General features: G+C 37.6%; 1 protein-coding gene across 3 annotated transcripts in view; it reads right to left on the reverse strand.

The window, feature by feature from the left end:
• Nucleotides 1-2,912: 2,912 nt before the first annotated feature.
• LOC127415712 (protein cornichon homolog 3-like) overlaps nucleotides 2,913-25,344 on the reverse strand; it is a 69,958-nt gene continuing 47,526 nt past the window's right edge. The window contains exons 4-8 of one of the 3 annotated variants that reach the window (XR_007892978.1): nucleotides 17,419-17,531; nucleotides 15,047-15,193; nucleotides 13,887-14,027; nucleotides 13,578-13,614; nucleotides 2,913-4,237 (exon numbers count right to left, since the gene is read on the reverse strand). Coding sequence is in view for 2 of the 3 variants with exons in the window: in XM_051654546.1 (XP_051510506.1) it covers nucleotides 13,282-13,345; nucleotides 15,047-15,190; nucleotides 17,419-17,531 (321 nt within the window). In the remaining variant the exon portion in view is untranslated. Of the gene's footprint in view, nucleotides 4,238-13,266; nucleotides 13,346-13,577; nucleotides 13,615-13,886; nucleotides 14,028-15,046; nucleotides 15,194-17,418; nucleotides 17,532-25,344 lie in introns of all 3 variants that reach the window. The other 2 variants (XM_051654546.1, XM_051654547.1) reach the window with 2 other exon arrangements.

The following is a 25,344-nucleotide window of genomic DNA, read 5'->3' on the forward strand; positions in this document are numbered from 1 at the left end:
ATTCACTATGGTAAGCCTATAATAATAATTTATATTTTAGAGCTGTTGGGACGGATTTTGCGGGAAATTGCATACTGCCATAAGTCATCCGTGCGTGTTTACGTCATGTCCGTAAATAAAGAACAGAAGGTCTGGAGCTACTACAACGCGTGAATATGTACGGTGATAGGTGTGGTAGTAGTTTGAAGCTGACAGCTTGTAGCCACAACAAATGAGAGACATTTGACCATGGATCATTCAAAAAGGCAACCCTCTGGGGAATCACCTGTTTTTAAAATAAAGAAACGTTGAATGAAGAAGAGTGCAAGCAAAATGGGAAAGCGACAGAGCCAGAGGTGACAGAGGTGGTGACAACTCCGTGATCTGAAAGGATTTAAAAACCGACCCAGATATGGAGTTTTTCTTGCTCGACAGGTAAGATATTTTATTGGACCGATAGTTAACCAGGTAGTTCTCTTAGCACGGTAGTTCATTAGATAGCGTTAGCCACTCTAATGGGACATTTTATTATGGATTGTGGTACTGCAGTGCTTGATTTCATTTTTGAGGATGGACAATGAAAAAAAAAAAAAACACTTAATGCTGGTAACAATACCAATCTTTAAACCGGTTACTACCTTCATTTGACTGCTAGCTAAGTTATAATAGCTTCCACCATTTGACTTTATCTGATATGACTAGCAATCGTTATGTCTTATGTCATTGTTGCCTAACTTTTGTAACATTATTTATTTTGAAACAATTGTTTTCAATAAGTCAAAACAACAGCAGAAGAAATGCTACTTATCTGCTAATAAGACATATTTTTCGGATATCCATCTTTTTCTTCCTTTTGTTATTTATTTATTAATTTTTTTTGAGGGGAGGGGGTGAGTTTTGTTGTTGTTAGTGACATTCGCTCTGATATAAGATCACCTGTAACCATGGCGGTTCTCCTCAAACCTCAGATTCATCCATGCAGAAGAGCAGAGCCAAAGCCCGACTGACGTAATTACCAAAACAGTATTCTTCCGCAAGTATCTTGCAGTTCTATGCTTCAACTGCTAGAGGGCCAAAAGTTACATAGTGTAGCTTTAAATTAAATACTTATTTTGGGTGGATTAACTGCATGCCATATTTGGAATGTTGGTTACACATCAAAAACAAGTAAGTACTGTGTTCCTGAATTACTTAATTTACTTAAAGTTATATACATCAGTAAATAAAGACTAGTTGCATAAATGATCAGCATCACATAAACCCTCTTAGAAGCATACAAAACAAGACTATTACAATTTTGAACTCCCCAACACTGGTTAATAGGTAATATTCTCTTTTAGTACCTTATGTCTATACATTTGAGGTTTTCAAAGGTCCCACATTTATTTTACAGTCTGGTGCACAATTTTAAGAATTGCTCGTTTGAGGCAGGAGCCAAAACTCATCACTTATTTGGTGCCATTGCACACTGACCTAGGTCAGAGATGGGTGTTTAAAGGGTAGCAGAAAGCTCTTTGAGTGCCAGGACCTGAAAACATCTGATGACGTACATTTTACGCTATAAGTGGCAAAGTGTTGGATCATTGGCGAAGGGAGCCCGCATCCTTTGCAAATTGAAATTACAGAGCATGTGGAAGTGATTTGGACGGATAGCAGGTGGAGCAAAAGAACAGCCTGTCACCGATCTGTCAGCCAGTCACTGCCACACAGGGATCGGTGCCAGAAAACGCAACTAATAGGTGACTTACAAGCCGGAGCCAATGTTCCCTGAAGAGGAGACATGTGAAATCGTCAGTCTGAGATGGATGTATTGAGCGAGTCACTCCAGGGTGAGGATTCAAATGAGGAGATGTGAGAACTGCTTTGTGGGTAATTGAGTGAAATAACCACATATGGATCATGACAGAATTTATGTATTAATATGATTATGCAGTAAAAAACCAAAACAAATGACATGCCTCCAGCTCTCTTGGTAGCACTCATATAAGAGCTGAAATTGAAACTAGACAGTGCTCCAATGGTAAATATGAGATTTGTGTCTCTTTAAAGCTTAAGTTTGTGATTTCTACCACTAGCATCACCAAAAGGTTTCAAACTCACGCCATAGGTTGAGCCAATGTCGAGCTGGTCAGGATGCTCAAACGAACACTGCTACGTTTTGATAGTGCCACAGTGTTTACACTTTTCAGGGGAATCAACCTACCAATAGCTTACTTGTAGTACTGTATAGCAGTCTCTGCATATTAAGCTGGAATAGGAGAAAGTATTTCAACACAACATGATAATATGGGAAATCAACATGTTGTGAAAGTTCATGTACCCTGAAATCAAGCACATTCAGACAAAATACTGACAATCGTCATCCTCCATTAGACATTTTTGCATCAAATCAAGCATGAACACATTTTCTCTTGAGCACAACTAAAAGCGTGTTGCACGAGCAACCTCTGAGACACAAGTTCTAGTCCTGTGAGAAACAGGAAATAATCATGTAATAAACAATGGTGACTATGATTTGGAGGCTGCATTTTCACTCAAAAATTACATTTTTACTCCAGTGATGATTAGGTTTAGGGTTGGGGTGTAGGTTGGTGGGTAGATGTAATAAAATATGTATTCATTTTGACTGTATTACATCATTTACATCAAAAAATACATCTCACTTTCGGCCCCCCTCTGTGGACATTTCACCTGAAAACTGGAGCTTACATGTGCCCCTATGTTCTACAACACTTCCAGCTTCGGCCACTGGGAGGCAGAAATTAGAATATCGGGAAGCACAGACCGATTTCAGCAGTGAAACTTTCAAACGACTGTTGCCGAATTCACAGTGCGATCAGTTAACTCAACATCGAAAATATTACATCACCTTCAATGAATGCATAAGAAAGCACCTAAAATAGTCATAGTTTTAAAATAGTCATTGTTTTATTTCATATACAAATTTCTTAACTAATATTTGGATGGGTGAACATGTACACAATAAGGATATAAAATGTTTGGTCATCATATATGTAACTACATAAGGCATACAGAAAACAGCAGGCTACATGACAGCATCAGAGACATTTCTGCTGAAGACTGCTATTATTATCCCCTACACCAGCAATGAAAATTATGACGTACGTCTACTGATGTTTTAAGTACTCTGCATTATAAACAGAGCTCAACAGAAGCATCACATAGGTGTCTGTGGGGTTAATGCTTGTATATGCTTCATATGGTTACTCTGATTCTGATGAATTCTTAATTACAGTGTGGTGGAAGCAAAAAGTAAGAAAAGCAATTCAGTCTAAGTTGAACTATGATATTCTTAAATATCTTTTTTTTTCTTCCAGTATTGCTGACCTTTGTTTCTAAACAGTTAACATAATAACGATTGAACAAAATGTGAAACTGATTTTTTTTTTTTATCCAGGGCTGCTTTTTTTCCCCCCTATATTGAAAAATCTATGACAGTTTGATACACTAATATATTGGAAGACTCATACTGGGGATATAAATATGATTCCGCCCCCCCGCCACAACCAATAACTGTATCTATTGTGCAGACTCATAACAACTTTTGTGCAAAACTGTGGAAAAGTGGCTTGTTTCTATAATAAAGCCTCAATATCAGCATTTGTAAATATAAAGTCCAAAAACATTTCAACCAAGTGACACCAACACATTGCACAAATTTCTCTATGTACACAAGTAATGCAACAGATACATACTTCATATTAAAAATGCGTATGTTAGGAGTGCACAAATACACATAAAATACATATCACAAAAGCTTTTCACATGTTATTGAACCAAGTGTGTGGCTGATAAAAATGCAACATTCGCTTTTCAAGTTAGTCATCATTTCCTTTCGTTTTTTCAAACCCAACATGAATTTTGAGCTACATTTAGTGAGAGTAAAGTTTGGCAGGTTTCGTGCCTCAAAGTGGTAAATGATGTTCTGTACTATGCCTGAGACAATCAGTGCAAACTTTACTGTGAGCTTGTGAAACCGCGTCACACCGGTCCGTGAGACATCTAGGAAATTGAGTCCGAATTGTAAACAACACAGGGTTCTTGTATTCTTGGAAGTTAGGGTTAAGTCTGTTCAGTCCAGACACTGCAGAGTTTCTCCAGCTGACAAATATAAATTGAATTGGTACTCTTGTTTCATCCAAACTTAGTTTAGCGCTTTTGAAAACAGTGTCTTATGATTGGAGGACTTCTTCGAGGCTGACAACTCTGTTATGAGGTCACCAAGGAGTAGATCATACTGGAAGACAAGATAAAAAAATCATCACTGATTTTGTGTGCAAATAAAATGAAAAATTAGACAAAAAAGGACCACAAACAGGAGAGAAAAGTCAATTCTTCCTTATTAAAAAAGCAGCTTAAAACAGCCGAAAATGGTTTGCTGGTCTTCAGTGGTTTTCACTGGTCCGGCTGGTCTGGTTTGATTGTTTTAGAGTGGTTTTCAGCTGTTCGGAAGACCAGCTGATCAGTTAAACCAGCTAAACGCCAATTTGGCCAGGCTAAGAGACCAGCTAAACCAGCTTAAACCAACTAAGACCAGCAAACCATCATAGGCTGGTTTAAACTTTTTCACTCAGCAGGCCTGCTTTAACATTGGCAGACCTCAGTGACTTTTGTTGCATTGCAGCGATTATAACAACTTACACAATATATTGGAAGTGGGCTATATTAAAAGTTATTTTTGTCTGTTCATTTGAAGGTGGTTAAAGTGCTATTTAAAATGCCCATTGAAACATCAGAGGGATATATTTTATAATGTCAAACATGCACCATGCTTTCAACAAGCGATGATTAATTAAATCAAATCAATTTGAACAATCTTCAGAAGATATGATTTATCTTAAACTTTTGAAAATAAGTTTCAAACAGTTGAAAATAGATTTGTAAATAACTAATGCAAAAATATGAATAAAATAAAACAAAACAGAAGAACAATAAAAACAAACTAGATTTTTAAATTTTCTGAAGAAAATAAAAGCTGTGTTTGTCATGCAAAGGTTGCCTCCACCATGCTAGGGTGTTCTGAGTGGGTTTTAGTATGTTGCTTTGCAGTAGTTTTGGATAGTTGCCAGGCCTTTTCTAGGTGGCTGCTAGAGTGTTCTGGGTGGTTGCTTACTAGCCCAAAGACCCCAACCTGGGGTGAAATGGCTTACTCAATGACACAGTGGTGTTAATGGATCACTACTTGTGGGGTTTGAACCTGTAACCTTTTAGATACGCACCCCCAGAATTCTACCAACTAGGTCACATCACCCTCTATTGCACAGCTTGAACATAATGCACCATGAACACTTGTACTGTCACCAAAGCTATGTCCATTAATTGTAGGCTTCTATGCTTCCAGATGAATACTTAAGGAATATTCCAAATACATATTAAGCTCAATCGACAGCATTTGTGGCATACTGTTGATTACCACAAAAATTAATTTTTGACTCGTCCCTCCTTTTCTTTAACCCTCCTATGGTATTGAAAAATGGCACCTCCCTTTGGTATTCACAGTCATTTTTGACCGGAAGTGTTAGATGTGTAACCCTTTTTTTGATGATGACAATGATACCATTTCTTCTTTCCTGAAGAACTATAAAATTATGCATTTCTTTTGGGATTTTATGCTATTTTGATCTTATTACATGTGCAGTACTGTGTAAAAGTCTTAAGATGCTTCACAAAAACATTTGTCTTAAGATGGTTATTTATATTTTCAGCTTTAGTGTATCAATAGGAAATATACATTTTAGACTCCCAAACATTTCTTTTGCAAATAGAATAGAATAGAACAACAGGGAGCCCTGCAACAGATGGCATGATCCCAACAGAGCACCCCACTGAATATTGAGTCAGTCTGGGATTACAAGAAGAGACAGAAGCAATTGAGACAGCCTAAATAGATAGAAGAACTGTGGCAAATTCTCCATGAAGCTTGGAACATCCTATCTGCCAACAACCTAGAAAAACTGTGTCCAGGTGTACCTAGGAGAATTGGTGTTGTTTTGAAGACAAATGTGGTCTCACCAAATATTGATTTAGCTTTTTTTTATGTTTACTGGACTTTGTATGATGTTAATTGATAAATGAAAACTATTTATGTCATTATTTTTTAAGACATCCTCACTATGCAACATTTTCCCCAAGTGCCTAAAACTTTTGCACAGTACTGTACATTTCTAAATTTTACCATTAGTTTTCACATACAAATAAGCACATAAAAAAATAAAATAAAATAAAATTCAGAACCTACACTTCTATAAGTTGAAACATGAAGATAATATGATAATGTGACAAATTGGAGGCAGATTGCTGCCATCTTGTGAAAAAAAATATAAATAACATGACTTGAAACCATGTAATGCCAGTAATAGCCAGTAGATGGCTGTAGCCACCTACTGTGTAGTCTGATGGCTTGTTGTAACCTAATTTTATCTTTTATCACAAGATATGCATGTGGATATATATTTAGACATTATCAAACTATTATTTGTCCAAGTTTAGCATTTTAAAATTGATTAAAATTGAAGAAGTGTCAGTTTTTGCAGTTAATGTCATTATGCTTTAAATTAAACCTGACCCTGGTGTTACAAAGAGAAGACAGAATATTTCTATCAATAATTTATTTCAAACATAAAAATGTAATAACTCAAATAAATGCATAATAATGTCAAGAAAATTAAAATCAAGAAACATAAATGAACTGTAAAATTCAGAAAATTAAATTAGAGTATAAAAAATAATCAGAGTGAACATTTTTAAACTTTCTATAGTAAAAATGTATTTTGCAAACACGTGTGTGTGTTTCAGATTAGTGCCATCAGCTGGAAAACAACAGATGACTTGTAATGCCAACAATGACCAAACGATGGCTGTTGAGCTCCACTTATTGATGCCCTGGTTCTGTGTGTGTGTGTGTGTGTGTGTTCTGCATTGTGAGTGTATTATCGTCTTACACATTTCTGTGTGTGTGTTTAGCATTGTGACTGATTAATTGCTTTTTTAGACAAATAATAAAAAAAGCTCTGTGTTATAGTCTCATCAGTTCATGTGTGTGTGTGTGTGTGTGTGTGTGTGTGAGTGTGTTTATTTGTGTGTGAGTGGGTGTGTATGTTTTGCACTTAGGATGTTTTAGAGTCCACCCTGTAATATCTGTCTGTTTTGTTTTTTTCTACATTGTAGCTGATTTTAATGATTGTATTTGACAGATAAAAAATGCTCTGTTTTTTGGTCTTTTCCATTCATTTTCAATGATTGGTCAATTTTGACCACAAATACCAAAGGTGTCGCCTCCCCCCATTAACTTACCAAATAATTTTTTTTTGTATGTTCAGAAGGCAAATGGAGGAAAAGTCACCAAGTCTTGTACTGCTCAGATCAGGGACGAGGTAATTTTTGTTGTTGTTGTTGTAATCAACATTATGCCACAAATGCTGTCAGTTGAGCTTAACTTGTTTTGATCCCGGAATATTCCTTTAATATAATCTAATTAATTAACTGCATTCCAGATATAACACCACACTCTCATTCTATCCATTTGGCTGCACTGAAATGGGGACTTTTTAGTTTATGCACATTACTTTTCTTTGAGACAATTCTGTGAAATGAGCTAATGCCCATGGGTTCAATCATTCTGTCAGGCAATGGCTTAATTAGTTAATTTCCTAGCTAACAACAAACACAAAGACCATTCTTTCACCAAATTATCCAGATAAAACTGCTGCATTCTTCCCCAGTTGGTGGAAATATAGGCAAGAGTTGCTTTAACTATGGAAAACACTATGGAAAATGACAGCTTCACCAGCTTGAGGATCACTCCGGGCAGGTCTTGGATGATATGGACTGTATTTATTTAGAATGCACTGGCATATGTTTCTGATGTATGTTGAATTTCTGTGCTGACTTCACACTACAGGCCATTGATGTCATGCCAGATTGCTGTCCATAGACATTAATACATAATAAGGGGTTGCCCTGATAAAAACTGCATAAGCAGTTCTTTGCTTGCTGTGTCTTAGATCTTGAGCAAGCGAGGGTGAGAAAAGTAGCAGCATGAATCCTTTCATATCTATATTTTTTTGATGGAAAATGCCATCTCTGAAAAGTCTATCTATTTATGCTGTTTGTAAATTATAACAGTGCATCAATTCTGCATATGAAGCATATATATTTAACCTCATCAGAAAATATTTAGATAAATTCGCAGATGTTTTTTGAATGTTGAGTGCTTTGATTATATTCAGCTCAAGGCTGGTTTCGAACTAGAGTTTTTTTTTTGTTTTTTTTATGGAAAATTGCTATGGAAGGTGCTGTATGATTAAGGACTGGGGCTTATCTGTGTCTTGCAAACACGTTTTTCGTGTTAGTGTTAAAAGAGGACGATCAATAAGAAATGTATCTGAGCTGTGATCTAGCTCGAGGCGAGCTATAATCAGCACGAGCAATATGTCTTTGTAATCCTTATAAAATTTAAAGGGATAGTTCATCCACAAAAGACAATTCTGTTAATTAACTCCAAACATGCCTAACATCTCCTTTTGTGTTCCACAAAAGTTGGAAAGTCATACAGGTTTGATGATGAGCATATGAGGGTGAGTAAATGATAATAGAATTTTTATTCTTGAGGTTGAACTGTCCCTTTAAACATATGAGAAAAACTAGTGTGAGATTTGCCAAAAATCTCTTTCTTTCACTTCTATCAAAGTGGCATGCTTCTTTCTTGAGTCATTAGGTTTGAATGGTGTTTAGAAAAGAGGGAACGGCAAAGCTACTTTTGTAATTGGATGGGGATAGCCTAGTGCGCTGATATTGGATTTGCAATTGATTTGTAAGAGAGAGCACAACATTGTGGTTATTAGAGGGTGAGTACAGTCGAAGTAAGAAGATCAAGCCACAAAACGACAGGGGTTAAACTGTGCAGGGGCAGACAGATAGGCAGCATTCATCAAATCAGACAGGGTCAATCCATCCAAGAAATAACATTTGAATGCAGAAATCTTGTTTCGCTGCTTTAAAATGACCATACGGATGTTAAACGTGCTGTAAGCGATGTTAGCTGTTCAGGAACTTCTGCCAGACTAAGCCATAGAATTAGACACGCCCTCTTTTTAAAAACCCTCCCTACAAAGTAACCGTTGTACCACTGAGACCATCAGAGATAGGAGAGTAGTGATAAGAAATCTAAAGCTGCCATCACACTAGTCGATTTTTCCAGTGATTTTCAGGCGTGAGCTTCATGTACGTAATCGCCAGCCAGTAGGTGGGACATGGAGCGTGCATTAGTGTCTGTCAGCAAAAATTGTTAATCACTTGACCACCAGGACTTCATGCTGAGTTAATGAAGTATAGGTCTCTGCGGAACAATTACAGGCATTTCCCAATCTGTGGGTATCCAAAATATTCAAACCGGGATGGCATTTTTCAAATATCAAATGAAAGTAGGGAATGTCAATGTAGTAATCAGTGGGCGTTTCCAAACCTGGATGGGCATTTCTGAACTATCCACTGAAAGTTGGGAATCTCGATATAGTAGGCAAATCGTGAAAAGTGGTTGAGAAACTACCATCCCAGTTTTAAAAACGGCAACTGATTGGAAAACACCCATGTTTGTTCTGCAGAAATGTTTCAAAAACTGAAAAAACACATTAGGCTTGCTTTAAAAAATCATTCTGTCACTGAGGCAGGCTCTTGTGTTCTCTTCAAGTGACCAACCAGCTTCTTCTTTGGTTGCACTTTATTTTACAGTATGTGTACTTTCAGTATACTTACTGGGTAGTTACCCAAAGAAAAAAGTACTGATTAATATTAGGTAACTACATGTACTTAATATGGGTTAAGGTTAAGGTTAAGGTTGGGTAAGGTTTAGGGTTAGTACCTAGTAATTACTGTAGTTGTAATTATATAGTACATAAATGTAGAACAGTACTGTAAAATAAAATGCTACTCTTCTTTTACTGAAGAACTGAAAACACATCAAGAAGATGATCTGAACGTTTTCATTTCACTCAGCTGCATATTATCACAAATGCTAATTGTATTCCATAGGATTCTGTCACCAAGTGTTTTTCTAGCATTTTTCTCCAACACTAAAATAACTAATGATATCAGACAGCGGAGACATAACAGTCTGCTTTTATTGAACGTAGTTACTTTACTCACTGAAAGATGCATATGGACATACGTGTTGTACGTCAAACCTTGGGGGCATAACTACACAATCCTGCACTTTCACAAGTTATTCCATAAATCACATTCTAAATCACTCTATTACAATTGTTGGACCCACTTTATATTAGGTGGCCTTAACTACTATGTACCTAACCATTTGATACAATGTACTTATTATGCACATACATGTTGTTGCATTGTAATTACATTTAAAGTACTTGCATTTAATTACATTTTTAGTTACACTGTTAAATTTAACCCTAACCCAACCCATACCCCAAAACCTAACTCTAACCCCTAATCGCAACACTAACCCTACCCTTACTCCTAAATAGTGGCGAATTCTCAGGGCCAGCAAAGCCTTCTCTGCTGGCCTAACATGCCAAATAAATACATATTTTTCATCATTTAATTCTCAATCACCTTTTTGCCTATGTATTTTTAATCACTTTCCACTCTTATTTAATCTACAAACAAATAGAGAAAAACGAAAAGTTTATCCAGTCAAAATGTATTCCTTGACGCTTACAAGCAAAGTGTGACAACTGTTTCACAAATTGCATGCCCGAAGCAGCATGTGAGTCTGAGCTCCACCCCCTCAAGCCTTCAGAATTTCCACAGAATCCTTCAACAGTTCAAATGAATGGGCAACTAAAGTAAGATTGTCAGATGCATCAGCCAATCAGATTGATTTATTTGTTCTTGGTGGGTGTGATCTTTAGGATATGTCCCGGTCGAGGCCTTCTAGCTGGTGTTAAGTGACGCAATCACGCTTTAAGTGATGTACGTAATTCAAGAGCGAAAAGCGTAAGATCAAGCTGTCTGATGAGTTGGCCGTCATCACTGCTGGTATTGCCTTTGAGAAAGAGATCCTTATGGATTTAAAAACACGAGATGTTCTGCATGACTGTGTGATTGCTTAATTTATTAAACAGGAAAGAAGGACTGATTTTAATTTCAAGCAAATTGGTAAGTGCTTTTTGCATTGTTATAGCAACATCAGGAGTTTTCTAAGTGTTAATTAGGGTGCTGGAGCATTCAGTGTCGGATCAAGTTTTGAAAGGTAGTGCTGCATTCCATTCAACTCAGAAAGTCAGATTTTACAACTCCTACTAGGAAAAGTGCAATGGAATGCATCTTAAAGTCAGAATTACAACTTGTAGGCTCGTGCAGAAATTCTCATCTCTGATTTCACCGATAAATGTGTTCATTTCCACATTGCATGATATTAAAGCTTGTTTAACAAACGCCTGCTGCAGAAACAGGTGTATAAAACTTTATAATCTCTTTTGATAATCGTACACCTGTTGCACAAATGCTAGCGCTGCAGCACTGTTTATCAGTTGGGTTGTTAGGAGACATCTCTAATGCGAGTCATACCCCTGCTAAGCTAACGGGAGCGTTGCAGTTTTGTTTCCTTAAACGTCATCTTCCGAATATCAGGAAATGGAATGCATTTATGGTCGGAGATATCAAGTAGGAATATCCCACATCCAATTTGAACGGAACGCAGCATAACCGTGTACCATGACGAAACGAAATTTATTGCAAGCAACATTTGTAGATTCATTTGAAAAATTATGATTTTTGAATGTCTGTTCGGGAGACGTTCATTTCACAAAAATGTCATGCTGCAGTTAAAATTAGGCTTGCTTGAGCATTAAGTGTCATTTCAAGTTCTGGCTTTCAAGCGTGGACGAGTTTTTAAAATGTAAATTGGTATTACTAGTTAGCTGCGACATAATGGATGATGCCCAAAGGCATAGGGTGTTTTATTCATTGTGAAACTGTGTTTTCTTAATGGCATGAATCACACTGAAGGCCTAGACTGTAAATGCACGGCCCGCCACTGCTCCTAAACCTACCCGTACCTCAACCTCTGTAGCAGAAAATGTGGGAATTTTGCAGAACAACATGTGGTTACACAGTAAATAGATAGTCTTGTATGTATTTAATGTTAGTACATAGTAGTTAAGGCCACCTAATATAAAGTGTGACCCAATTGTTTATGCTCACATGGTACTCCTGTTGTCATTTCGGTGAGCTCCATGTGACAGGGAATCAGAGAGAGAAGGAGTTGCGGTGAGTCTGTATGTTTGTCACCCCTCCACCATTCTTAATCGGCAAGTGTGTCATACCTCCGACTGAAGAGAGCAAGATCTCAGCAAAACAGTCAGCAAATGTGACACCCTCAGCCAAAAATGAGTTGTTTTGAGTCTGCAAGTGTGACGCCAGCTTAGGTGTTGTCAAAATAGTCAAAAGCAGTAGCCGGGCCGTAACGATGGACACCCGGCGCTGAATCAGCCCAATCAGCCGTGAGAGGGATAAAGAGGAGCCGGGTACACAGTTCGAGAGATAGGGAGAGACGAACAGCCGCTGTGTGTGTGGGTCAGTGTTTATGTGTGTGCTTTTGTTATACTGAAAAGGACTTTTATGTTGTGTTTTGTTTAATTAAAAGTCTTTTGGTTGATAACCTGGTTCCTGATTCCTATTTTCCCGATGAATAAGAGGCTTGTCTGCCACAGCAGTGTTCTTGCAGGACAAACTAATAACTGACAGCTGCTTACAAAGCTTACAAAGCTACCATGCTCTCAGCTTATGTTTCCCATATATGGGCTACCCTATGAACGCATAAAATGACTGACATGCAGAAAGCGCCTCAAAGTCTCCTGATAGGCAAAACAAAGAATATGACCGTGGTCACATTATGTTTTAGCTGTTTACAGAGCCTCTGGCTGTCACAGACACAGGTGTGATATTTCAGGACAACCAATTCAGTGATATCGTTCAGGAAATAGAGACGTTAGGCACTTTTCTACCATCAGGCTGAACAGGTACTATTGCTGAACCCTGCCATTCTGTGCTGAATCAGGCTCCTTGACACAGTTACAGTTTCTTTTTCTATTGTGGTGCTTCGAAATCTGGAATAGAATCAAAATAGTGGCCAAGTGACCAGTCGTGAGTCCCCATATCACTAAAGGCATTCCAACAGCACGGTTTTCTGTCCTGAGTATGGTTGGCTAAATGTGCTGTGAAATTTGGGCTGGGAACGTTTTGTAATCATACCACACTGAACCGTGCACAATTGGAAATGCTATTGGAACCATTACTCACCGTGTTCAGAGCCATTCAGCCCATTGGTGGAAAAGCGGCTATTGTCTGTAACCCATTCCATAACAATCGCTTACAGCACCTTTAAGAAGGTAGCAACAGAGGCAAGCAATTAGATTAGGGGGTTAAAAGGTCACAGAGACCATTGGTAGAAGACCTTGAAGAGTGTTGTGATAGGAATAAGAGCTGTGAATCTTTCACAATGCATAGCACAACATTTGTGCAGTGTGTACAGGACAGGTAAAGGACAGGTGTTCAGGAAGGTCAGTTTCACAAGGTGCATAACCATTGGGGAATAAACACCAACTCACTACCATCACTCCTTAAAGAGGGGGTGAGTCCCAATAGATGCTGGAGAAAAAAAGGGGTAAAACGGTTATGTTAAAGACTTTTACACATACCTAGAATTTCCATTTCAGAAGCAAATTGTGTTAAATAATGTAGACTATACGTATAACTCTCTTGTGGCTGATATATAGCAATTGCCTTTGATCCGACAAATGGTCATAAGGGCTGTGCTCTGGAAGGGTTAACCATTATAGAATATGTGTGTATATATGTGTATATTAACATTTAATGTGAAGTGATATAATGTGGAAGAAAAAAAGAAACAGGAATTCTACCCAAAGGCATGTTCCTGGCGCCATCCAAGTGCGCAGAGTCCATGTCAGTTCAAATGCTTGTTTAAGTATACATCTCTGCTATGCTATAGGCTTTAGGTAGCTTATACTATAGCAAAGGCACACACTAAAAAGCATATTTGGCTGTAAAGACAAATTTGACATATCAGGAGTGAAAATATGCAAAAAACAAATAAATAAACTAAAAAATAAAAAGCATAATTATGATGAATTTTTCATTCTGTAGAATGTTTTATATATTTTTTAAAGTTTTATTTCTAGTTAATATACAGAAAATTTCTAGATTTTACTTATGATTTACTGACTCTAGTCATTAAACAGCACCTATTATGGTTTTTCAAATATTCCCTTTCATGTAATGTGTTACATACCTGTTTGTTAAAGTAAAAAATTCTGCAAAGTTTCAAAAATCAAAGTGCACGACAAATGGAGTTATTGACTCCCAAAAGAAAGAACCGATTCTGAACACCTGAAACGAGTCGTTAGTAATTCCAGACTTACTTCCTGTACTAACCTACATAATTTGGTAACAAAAAACCCGCCTCTGGTCTTCATTGGCTGCTCGCGAACAGCTTTGACCCGCCCTCAAACACTACACTAAACGGTAGACCAATCACAACAGACTGGTACATCTGACCAATCAGAGCAGAGTAGGCTCTCTGAAAGGAGGAGTTTAGAATGAATCCTTTAGAACGGATCATTGAACGAGTTGTTTTTGACACTGGGAAAAAAAGGTAATGCTGCAATATAAATTATGAGCAAATTAAAGTGTTTTTTGACCTTGGATGCATGTAAATCTATTGTATGAGACCTTTAAAACAAAATTAGGCATGTTTAAAAACCATAATAGGTGCTCTTTAAAAATGTCATATTTAATAATAGAAATAAAGTTTTGTTTCCTCTCCAGCCCCAAAAAAGCATTTATTGTTTCCACCCTGCAAAAATAACTCGTTTTGAAATCGCCCCCCTAGAGACATAGAAGATAGGAGTCATATTTTGGATATGCTTAGGACACCAAATGAGCATACCTGTTGCACATCACTTGCCAATAAAATCTGTTTAATAAAATCAAAGTTGCACAGAATCCCATTTATAGTCAAGTAAATTTGGTTGAGTTTGAGTAAGTTTGGATATCGACTCACCAGTAGAGATAGTAGAAGAATGAGAGGACGAAGAAGGACATCTTGCACCAGGCTTCTTTTTGGCAGAATTTCAGCGTGTCTCCGTTCATGACGGATGCTGGATCGTAGAGAAGCTCCTTAGTGTCAGTGGGGCTGTGGAAGTACCTGCCGAAAATGGGAAACAACACGAGGCGGGTAGTGCGTCTTGTAACATTATCTATACCTATGATCTGAGCTTTCTGCTTGTTTTCCATCTGGTTCTTTGGTATCCTGGAAATCCAGTCTGAGATCATGGGATGTCCCTGCAGCTCTATTTAGAAGGCCCCTTACAACATTATGAATATTAATAAGGCCATTTCTATACTCCATAATCACAGAAGCCACATCTAAGCGCCATCTATACAGTGTTTACACAGATGTTTAGTGGCATACAGAAGCAGCATAAATGTACTGGTACAGGAACCAATGTATCGACTCAAAATTAATTGTTGATTCTCGTGCACAGGGGAAAGGAAACAAGATGCACACAGATAATCATGGCAGCTGCCTTAAGGGGCCGTTCACACAGACTGTGTTTTTGTGTCCATATACACTGTTTTGCAATAGTTTTTCTATGTTAACATGCACTAGATAGACGTCTTCGACTGATGCGCCATGTCTCGCTGTTTATGTTTTCACTGTCTCGCGCAGGAGTGGCACGTTTTTTTAGACATCGTGTCAAGTTAAAAACTCGTCACGAGACACCTGTGATCTGTTCTACTCTACCTTTACTAAGCACAAGAACACATTTGGTTTGAACAGCTCCTAAATCTGCTGTTTAAATCTGAATAGATTTGTTGTACTGCACCGCCTGAGATTCTGCTTTGAACACAATCATTTAAGTTCTTCTGTGCCTCACTCTCATCTAAAAGCATCACCTCAGTTAGAGAAACATAAAAAACAAGGAACTGAGGTAACAGAAGCACATTAGGGGAAATCTGAGAAAGGGAAAGAAAGATTGACGGCATATTGGATAGCAGCTGTGATCGTTGGACCTGTAAAAAGAATGGCAGAGTTTATCTAACTTCCGCCCCACCGCCCCAAAACAGACTCACACACACACACACACACACACACACACACACACACACATATATCTAAAGCCATAAGGTATCTGGCAAGGAAAATTACTGATATCAAGCTCTACTTAATGACAACCAGCTGAAAAGACTTGTGATAATTTCATAACAATAATCAAAATCCAGCATTACTATTACACTGATTAACTTCACTGTTTCATCATTCACTATCAGCCTGCATAATAGACTGCAGAAAGATCTCTCATATTATAAGGGTGGCAGCAGTAACTGACAATGGCATTGAACATTCAGTAACAAACCCTGAAGAAAGATTTATAGCTCCACTGCAAAATGACTGTGAAACTCATTTTGTCCAAGTTGTGATTTCCCTTGTTGTTTCCCTGATATGAACTGTTCACTGTGCTATTATTTGTCTTTAAAAAAATGAAAAAGACTAACATACAGAAAATTACACAAAATTAGGAACACAATGTTTTTTCGGTGGCAAGGAATTTTATGAAATAAAATAGGCTGATGTTAATGGTTCCTTGTCTGTCTCTGAAGCACCAGGTTTACACCTTTGACCACTAGTGTTTAAAGGTGCTGATTTCAACCACACTTCCTCTCTTCAAAACCCCTCCCTCCAAAGACGTCAGCAAACCTGATGCCCGCAAACCTGAAAGTGCCAAGGCCATTCATTTCAATGGCATCTGCTCGGCTAGCGCATGCAGCCCTGAAAATCTGTGGAAGCTGCCATCTTTGCCTCATGGGCACATTCTGATTTTGTGTGTACCCACAGAGGCTAACCTCTGACCCTCTGGAATGCATAGAAAGGCAGAGAGCATTTCTGATTAGCTAGTTTTCTTATTGGCTAAAAAAGGGTGGGGCGCTCCCCACACTGCTAAACAATCCAGCATTGCTGGTCCCCCTGCATGGCATGCTGGTGTGCTTGTGACCCTACCAGGCTTCTTAATTAGATAAACCAGCTTCACCTGAAAGACCATTCTGGTCAACAAACTTCAGCAGCTGGGTTTTGCTAGTGAAAAACATGGCTATGCTGGTCCACCAGCTAGACCAGCACCAAACCAACACTAACCAGCATTAACCAGCTTAGACCAGCATGGGAACTGCATGCTGGTTAAGCAGGATTTTTCTGCAGGGCGTAGTCTTATTTGCTGTTTAAATAGCCTCTGGCTATCACAGGGACAGGTATGATTTCTCAGGAGACCTATAATAGTGATATCAGTCAGGTAGTAGTGTCATTTTATTGGTGGCATTCCAAAACATTAGCTAATAGAACCTTTAAAAGGAGAGAAAGCTGGTTCAGGTGCTCACCTCCATGTGTTGTAGAAGAGCAGAGGGATATTTAGGCCCACTGTAAGCCACTCCTGAGCGCACAGGAACATGATACAGAAGAGTCCATGGATGGAGTACTCTGGAAGCACCAACTGGAGAGAACACAGAAAAATAACTCAGAATCTATAGTTACTTCCCTTGGCAAAAATATAAAAAAATAAATAAAAGATGGAATTGCAAAAATAATGCATGTTTTCAAACAGGTTTCCCTAACATTTCCTCTTCATTGTTCAGGATACAGATAGTCCTGCCCCAAACTCATGCCATTGGTTCAGAAAATTGTACTAGTCGGGCTGGATTGGATTCTCAAACAAACAGAGCAATGTTTTGATAGTGCTACATAGCCACAGTGTGTACATTTTTTGGAGAAATACGAATGGCTTACTTAAAGTTGACTCTGCATTTTATGCTGGGATATGAAAATGTGTTTAACCATTAAAAAAAAAGACACAAATGTACAAGAAAGGGAAGTCTTAGGGCAGCTACTTTGGGAAGGGCTTAAGGTTGTTACCATGTATATCTAATACCCAAACTACTTCAGCTGTGTCCCTTTCTGTTGCCCATACCCAGTTGCATTTCCATGGCAATACAGTCCAAAATTTGGCTGATGTATTACAACCTTTAGGCTTTTTAAAAGAGGAACATAATCATTGACAAATGCACTTTTAGAGGATTTGAAGCCCAATGAACACAGAACAGTGAAACGGTGAACATCAAATAAACCGTCATTTAGACTGCAGGGCAGTTTGGTCACCTGCAGATTTAATACTTGGGTTGAATGTAGGGCTGGGCGATATGGCCAAAAATATTATCATAATATTATTTTTCATATTGTTCGATATCGATATTTATCACGATATACAGTCATATTTGCATTTAGCAATTTTTTTTTGGTTGAATATCCAAGTTGGCAGAAGGAAAAAAAAAAGAAAAGAAAATCCTAAACAGTCAAAATAGTCTCTACTAAACTGCATTGTGACTCCAGAGACAGTCAAAGCAGTGGGGTCTGAGGGATCTTCTACCAAAATATGACAACATTTTATAGAGTTTATCAATCGAGTGTAGTTGGATATGAATGTTAAAAGATCATCTGTTCATTTTGAAGCATAATGACAGCAGTCCAGTATTTGTCTGAATATTTTTACATTTCAAATTATATATTTTTTATTTTTCTATGCATTCAAATACCCAAGTACGGGGGCACAAAAGCCCTTGTGACTGAGGAATGATACTGTAGAGGGGTTTATGGGTATCCCCTGCGAAAAAATTTGAAAATGTAAAAGGATGGACCGTTTTGATATTTTCATTAAAATGAGAAAGTCTAGGCTACCAACTAGTAATTTTATTGTCTTTCCTTTCCTAATTTTCACAAAATTAGAACAGAAATCTATTTGTATATTATTAAAGGTTTGTAACATGCTGATTAATAAAGCTAAATTTAGAAGGAAAAAACATTATGGTCTAAAGGCGATTTGGTACCACGTTAACTTATGCGGCGCCTCATGTCTACTCACAGCGGGGAAAAGAGTTAACACGTGCTGAGCGGGACATGGCATACATTAAGCGTGTTCAGTGCTAGAGAAAAATATTCAAGAACACAGTGCAGAAAGATCACAGCTGGTGTACACAGCACTGTTGTTTTGTCGCGCTGCTCACTAGAGACGATGAGAGGGCGCAACCGTCATCATGATGTCTTGCAGTCCAGATGGAATCAATCGACCGCGGTGGCCGGTGTGTAGCCTAATCATTAGCAAGGCAGCTAACGTTAGCAACTTCATGCAGTCTGAGAAAGCCGAACTGCTTGTGTTTTTAGTGACATGCACCTGAATGTCTAGATGAAGAACATGGGCAAAATATCGAAAATTACTCAAAAGCTTATCATCGATATTGTGGATTTGTTTTATCACGATAAATATCGAGATCGTTTTATCGCCCAGCCCTAGCTGAAAGCCGTTTAGAATTGAATTGAGAATGCTTTTTAAACGAAATCCTGAACTTTAACTGAATTTAATTCGAGGCATCAAACAGGTGGCAAATTTTACAAACGTATAGAACTTCATTGTTTTGTTGGGCCAATGAAAGTCCTCTGTTTGGTGACTGTGTTGAATTCAATGAATTGCGATTGAGTGAATTTCTCTTCCTGTCATTCAAATTCAATTTCAAACTCAACATAAAATTTCAGCTAAAGAACTGACAAAAAGCAATTCTCAAAGAAATAAACCAAAACAAGTTAAGCTCAGTCAACAGCATTTGTGGCATAATGTTAACCTATTTAGTAATTATAATGTTAATTTTATAAAAGCAACTAAATTATTCTGTTAAAACCTGTGTATTATTTGAACTGTGAAGTTGTTTAAAGGGGTTATGTCATGAGGAATCAAAATTTCCTTGATATATTGACATGTAAGAGGTCACTGTACTATAAAAACATACTGTAAGTTTTAGAATTAAAAAATTCCTCTCCAGCCCCAAAAAGCATTTATTGTTTCCACCCTGCAAAAATGACTGGTTTTGAAATCGCCCCCCTAGTGACATAGAAGGTAGGAGTCATTTGAATAGTCCCGCCTCCTCAACATACATAATCAACATGGTGAATTCAGAGAGAGACAGCAGATCAGGGACACCAAAACTAGAAGTTGCACTATTGTTACTGTAGTTTGCTTTTAACCAACGTAAGAACCAGCTTGTTCTTCCAAACTTTCATTATTCATTCATTATAGGACTCTGGCTAGAGCTGGTATGGCAAAAACTGTTACCATAGTTACAATAGTGTTTACAGCTGCTCAGGAAGACTGGGGAGCTGAAACTCGATTATGGTAAGGGGCATTACATTTCCGTCACAGGCTCTACGCGGTTAACCAATCACAACAGACTAGGCCAGCTGACCAATCAGAGCAGACTGGGCTTTTCAGAAAGGGGGGCTTTAAAGAGACAGGAGGTAAATCAGAGCGTTTTGGCCTGAGAATGAAGAGCGGGGAAAAGAAATGTACAGTATGAGAAAAAGAATGTGTTTTTTGAACATTAAAGCATGTAAACCTATTCTAGTAGACCCCCAAAATAAAATTATGAACCTTTAAATCAGCATAATATGGGCTCTTTAAGATGTGGCATAACGGACCCTGACGTTACTGTGCTTTGGTTGTGGACAAACTGCATCTCTGCATAGCCTTCTAAAGAATCCCAACATTAAGAATGAGTGATTTATTAAAAGTTTCAATTTGGGATTATACATTTTTTTGGCACATTTTCTCTAAGGATTCTTTTGAGAACAATGATTCAGGCTTTGCAAAGAAACCTGTACTGAAAGATGGAGCAGTACTAACTATATTGCACACGACAGTAATGCCAGTGAGTAACGAATGTAATTCTGTTTTATTTTCCTGCGTTTGTTTTATATGTAAATATATATATATATATATATATATATATATATATATATATATATATATATATATTTTTTTTTTATGGCATATTAACACATGATCAGAACTCCAATGCGGAGCGGATCGTGCCTATTACACGGTTACTCACCAATATAATCCCTAACGAAGTATTGATTTAAGATTAAATTATTTATTATGTTAGAAGATTGCGGGATGTGACGAAAGACAGTGGTGAAGTTTAAGCTAGTAAAGCTGGCAGCTGTCTTATCTGTGTTGTGTTAACAAAGACGGCCGGTATTTTGGCTAAATCGGTCAATGGGGGGCACTACAGCGAACAAAAACGCGAAACTGCTCATAACTCCTAGACCGTTTGTCGTAGGAATCCTTAGCTCAAACCAAACAAAACCTATATCTCCGATTTCTTTTCCGTCATCTTGGATTTTTCATAAAACATACTTTTGCGAACTAGTCCTAGGTTTTTCATCCGATCGGGACCAAACCAGTGCCAAACGATTCTATGGAGTCTCAATATCAAAAGTTATCAAAAAAAGTTTGAACTTTCAACTCGAGCTAGCTACAGTATGCGAAAACATTGGAAGTTGGAGTGGCCAGTTTTACGTAAATGGCTATTACTCTTGAAAGAAATGAGATATCTTCACCAAACTTGCCATGCTTATGTAAGAGGTCAATCTTAGGTCACCCAGAAAAGTTGGCATGGTTTTGCCACATGGTGGCGCTATAATACCAAAAAAACATGAAATTGGCTGTAACTATGAAACCGTTAATCCTATTGACTTCAAAATTTGCATATATTGTCTTTGTCTCAGCTGCCATCATTGTCTATATGGATATTCATGTATGTTGAAAAACATGTCTGCCATCGGCCAGTCAAATTTCAGCAGCTATTACACAAAGTTAACAATGACCAATCGGAACGAAACTTGGTGGACCTATTTGACACTTGGTCTGAGAGGGTTGTGCAAAGTTTTTAAAAAATTGGCCACTAGGTGGTGCTATCACGATTTTTGTAGGTGTTAATGGTTGGATATTATGCAGTGTTGTGAAAAAACACAATTAATATATATATCACCTGATAGCTCTTCTCATTCTAAACAACTTTTCCTCAAGAAGCATTGGTGTCTGTCAAACCGTTTGGTAAATATTTCAGATCATGTTAAAAACCTACTTTTGCAAACTAGTCCTAGGTTTTTCGCCCGATCGGAACCAAACCAGGGCAGAAATATACTCTGGAGTCTGATTATCAATAATTATCAAAAAAAAAACAAAGTTTAAATTTTGACTCACGGTTGCTAAGGGGTGCCAAAACGTTCAAAAAGGGCGAGCCATTTTTACTAAAATGGCTATAACGCCCGAACGAAATAAGATATTTTCACCAAACTCGGTACACATGTGTATGAGCTCAATCTGAGGTCACAGTATCCAAGGTGCCATGACTGTCTATGAGGACATTGGCATATCTCATGAAACATGGCCGCCATCGGCCAATGAAGTTTGAGCACCTATTAGACAAGGTTAACGGAGGCCGATCGGCTCCTGGCCCTAGAGGTCTGTGAGGCCACGCCTTCGAAGGCGCGAGGGTCGGACTGAGCATTGTTAATTTGGACAGTCTAGTCTACTGAGGACAACAACTGTGACAGCTGCCGAGTGACTGTAACGTTTGTACTGGACTTTTTTGAAAGTTATATTAAACTGTCTGAAAACAAAACAGGGTTTACAAACTGTCTAAATATTTTCACCTTAGGCTTAGTAACTACTAGTTAGTTTGTACTAACCTGTGTAAATAACAATATATAGGAACTGTATCTAAAATAAATAAGGGGTGATAAATACTAATACAACAGGCTGGAAAAATAGACATTTATTCATTTTAATATCTTATATATTTCATATATGTTGAAACTTGATACTAGGCGATGCACCCTGAAAACTGCACCGTTAGAACGGGTTCATGCTGAAGAGAAGCTTAAAGTACGTTTTCTTTTCGCTCTCGTAAATGTAAACGAGTGTAAATGTCAACATCATACTGTATGTCGAAATGATTGATGCCTGTCACGCAAAACATGAGCTCATTGATGTCATAAAATATCAGTCTGCTTTTTTATTCCATCCGTTACCACTGATCGGAGGCTACCGTAAATATTTAGTTCATACGTAGGGTTACGTTCTACCTAAGTTTAATGGTGCAACGCTCAAATATTTAGTAGTGCGTAAATTGTGACTTAGTGGCTATTTATACCACAATTAGGCTAAGGTTTAACTTACACACAGCTGGTGCAACGGGCCCCTGTTCATTTATGTCTCATTTTGGAAGTGCATATAAAGGCGTTAACATGTTACCGGGTGTTGCGTCACTGTCGGATGATCGTCCTTTCCGGTACTGCGCTGCCCTATATTTGACGTATGTTTTGCTAGCTGTTTTGTGTAAACCACTCTTGCTTATAGGCTTCTGTATGGAAGTATATTCATGTCTAAAATCTTTGAAGCATAAAAGCTTTTTGAATTGCGCTAATCAAAAAAATAAATGCATTGTATTATCAGTGCTTGCATTTAAATCTGTTTCATTTACAAAGTTGTATTTTTTTAGCATTGAATATTTAATTTGGAAACATTTCACAACTAATTTCATTATTAAAAATTCAATAATTAATATTGACCTTCCAAAGTTAATTTCCAAAATATTCAGTTCATTTGAAAATACAATCTAAATTTTTTCGACAGGTAAAATTCAGCCCGTTCTGTTTCACTCAACAAAATTCACTTCCTCAAATTCAGTGGTTCAAATTCAGTTGGAATTTCAACCTTCTACATCCGGGAACAGCAGGAATAGCCGCAGATTACTGATCAACAATCTCAGCCTTATGCTATTCGTTCTCATCAGTAGGTGGTGCAATGCAATTGGGTGTTGACTGCTGAAGACCAAAGCTACAGGTAGAGAGAACAGCACATGTAGGTTTTGATGGTTTGTTTTTCAAAATTGTTTGTGGGTAGAAAGTAGATCAATATTTGATTTGCACATGTGGGTGGGCATGAAACACACCTTTCCACTGATTGGTCAACCCGTGCCATCATCAGTTCCTCAATGCCGTGCAACAGAATAATTATACACTGCTGCTCAACTTTTATTGCAACTACATATTATCTCTCACTCATCAAACAACCGGACTAAAGAATGCCTGTGACACAAACCATACTAGTCAGGGAAGGGTCTATAGACAAGAAGCCCTGTCTATAAAGAGGGCTTTGTTCCAACATTCTTCTGCATATACATGGGTTCTGCAACCTAAGCCTGCCAGAGAAATATTAGTTGATGTATTGATGTCCCTCGCATCTGCACTCAAAATTACTTGGACACACAGCCTGTTTTATTTAGCTACCACAATCTCTATCAAAAGGTAGTGAAGCGCAGACTAGTATGTGGAATGCATTGGCTTTTAAAAATGTTTATAAAAAAGGTTGCCGATACATTGTCCATGTTCTTACATAACTCAGATGTTTGAAGCGCTGATTGTTGGTAGGCATTATAATGTAGAAGGGTGACCAGTCCCTAAATTGGAAGTTATTTTTTTGTTGTCTCATTTCATTTATTTGTCCATGGCTGGGTTTCCCGAGGCACTATAAAACATTAGTATCACTAAAGTAGTAGCTTCCCAAAAAGAATTGCTATAACATAAAACTTTGTAAATTAACGAGGGCTTTGAACCGCTCTAAAGTCATAAGTGCAGCTTAAATGCATCTTTCTCACATTTCTCACAGTTTATCAGAGAATAAGGAACACTGAATAACTTGTAATGATATATTTTGATTATTGGAAAGCCAGAAACAAGGCTTTGGGTATGCCAAGCGAAAGTGCAAGAACTGAAGCACAATAAAGTGAAATATTTTGTAAATTCAACAACTTGCCTTTCACAAATGTAACCATTTTTTAGCGTTAAATTTCTTTTCTATTTAGCCCTGTGTTACATTATAATAAATTGATTAGCCTAAACAAATTAATGGCACTTATCAGTGGAGTTGGTAGGCCTGTTAATATATATACAAATATTAGGCTTAATATTTGGTAATAAAATTTTATTCAGTTATTTTAGATCGTTACCTATTTATTTTCCAAAAATCCAGAAGACAAATGCACAGGTAAATGAAGGGACAGTTTGCACTAACTGACGAGAAGTACTTCACCAGGTTTTACATTCACTGATTCAAAAACTTAATTTAGGAAAATAAATGTCAATACCATGTGCAACATTGCACACCTTTGGCAACATTAGAGACACTTATTAAGATTCACATTGCATGTGTTCACACATGCATTTCTATCATTAATCAAGGTGAGCATCAATCTGAAACCCCATCTTAAAGCCATCATTATTGAATTAAATACTGTGATCATCATTAACTTTTACATTTATGCATTTGGCAGCTGCTTTTATCCAAAGCAACTTACAGTGTACTTATTACAGGGACAATCCCCCTGGAGCAACATGGAGTTAATTGCCTTGCTCAA

This window comes from Myxocyprinus asiaticus, chromosome 25 (assembly GCF_019703515.2).
Source record: "Myxocyprinus asiaticus isolate MX2 ecotype Aquarium Trade chromosome 25, UBuf_Myxa_2, whole genome shotgun sequence".
Lineage (NCBI taxonomy): Eukaryota > Metazoa > Chordata > Actinopteri > Cypriniformes > Catostomidae > Myxocyprinus > Myxocyprinus asiaticus.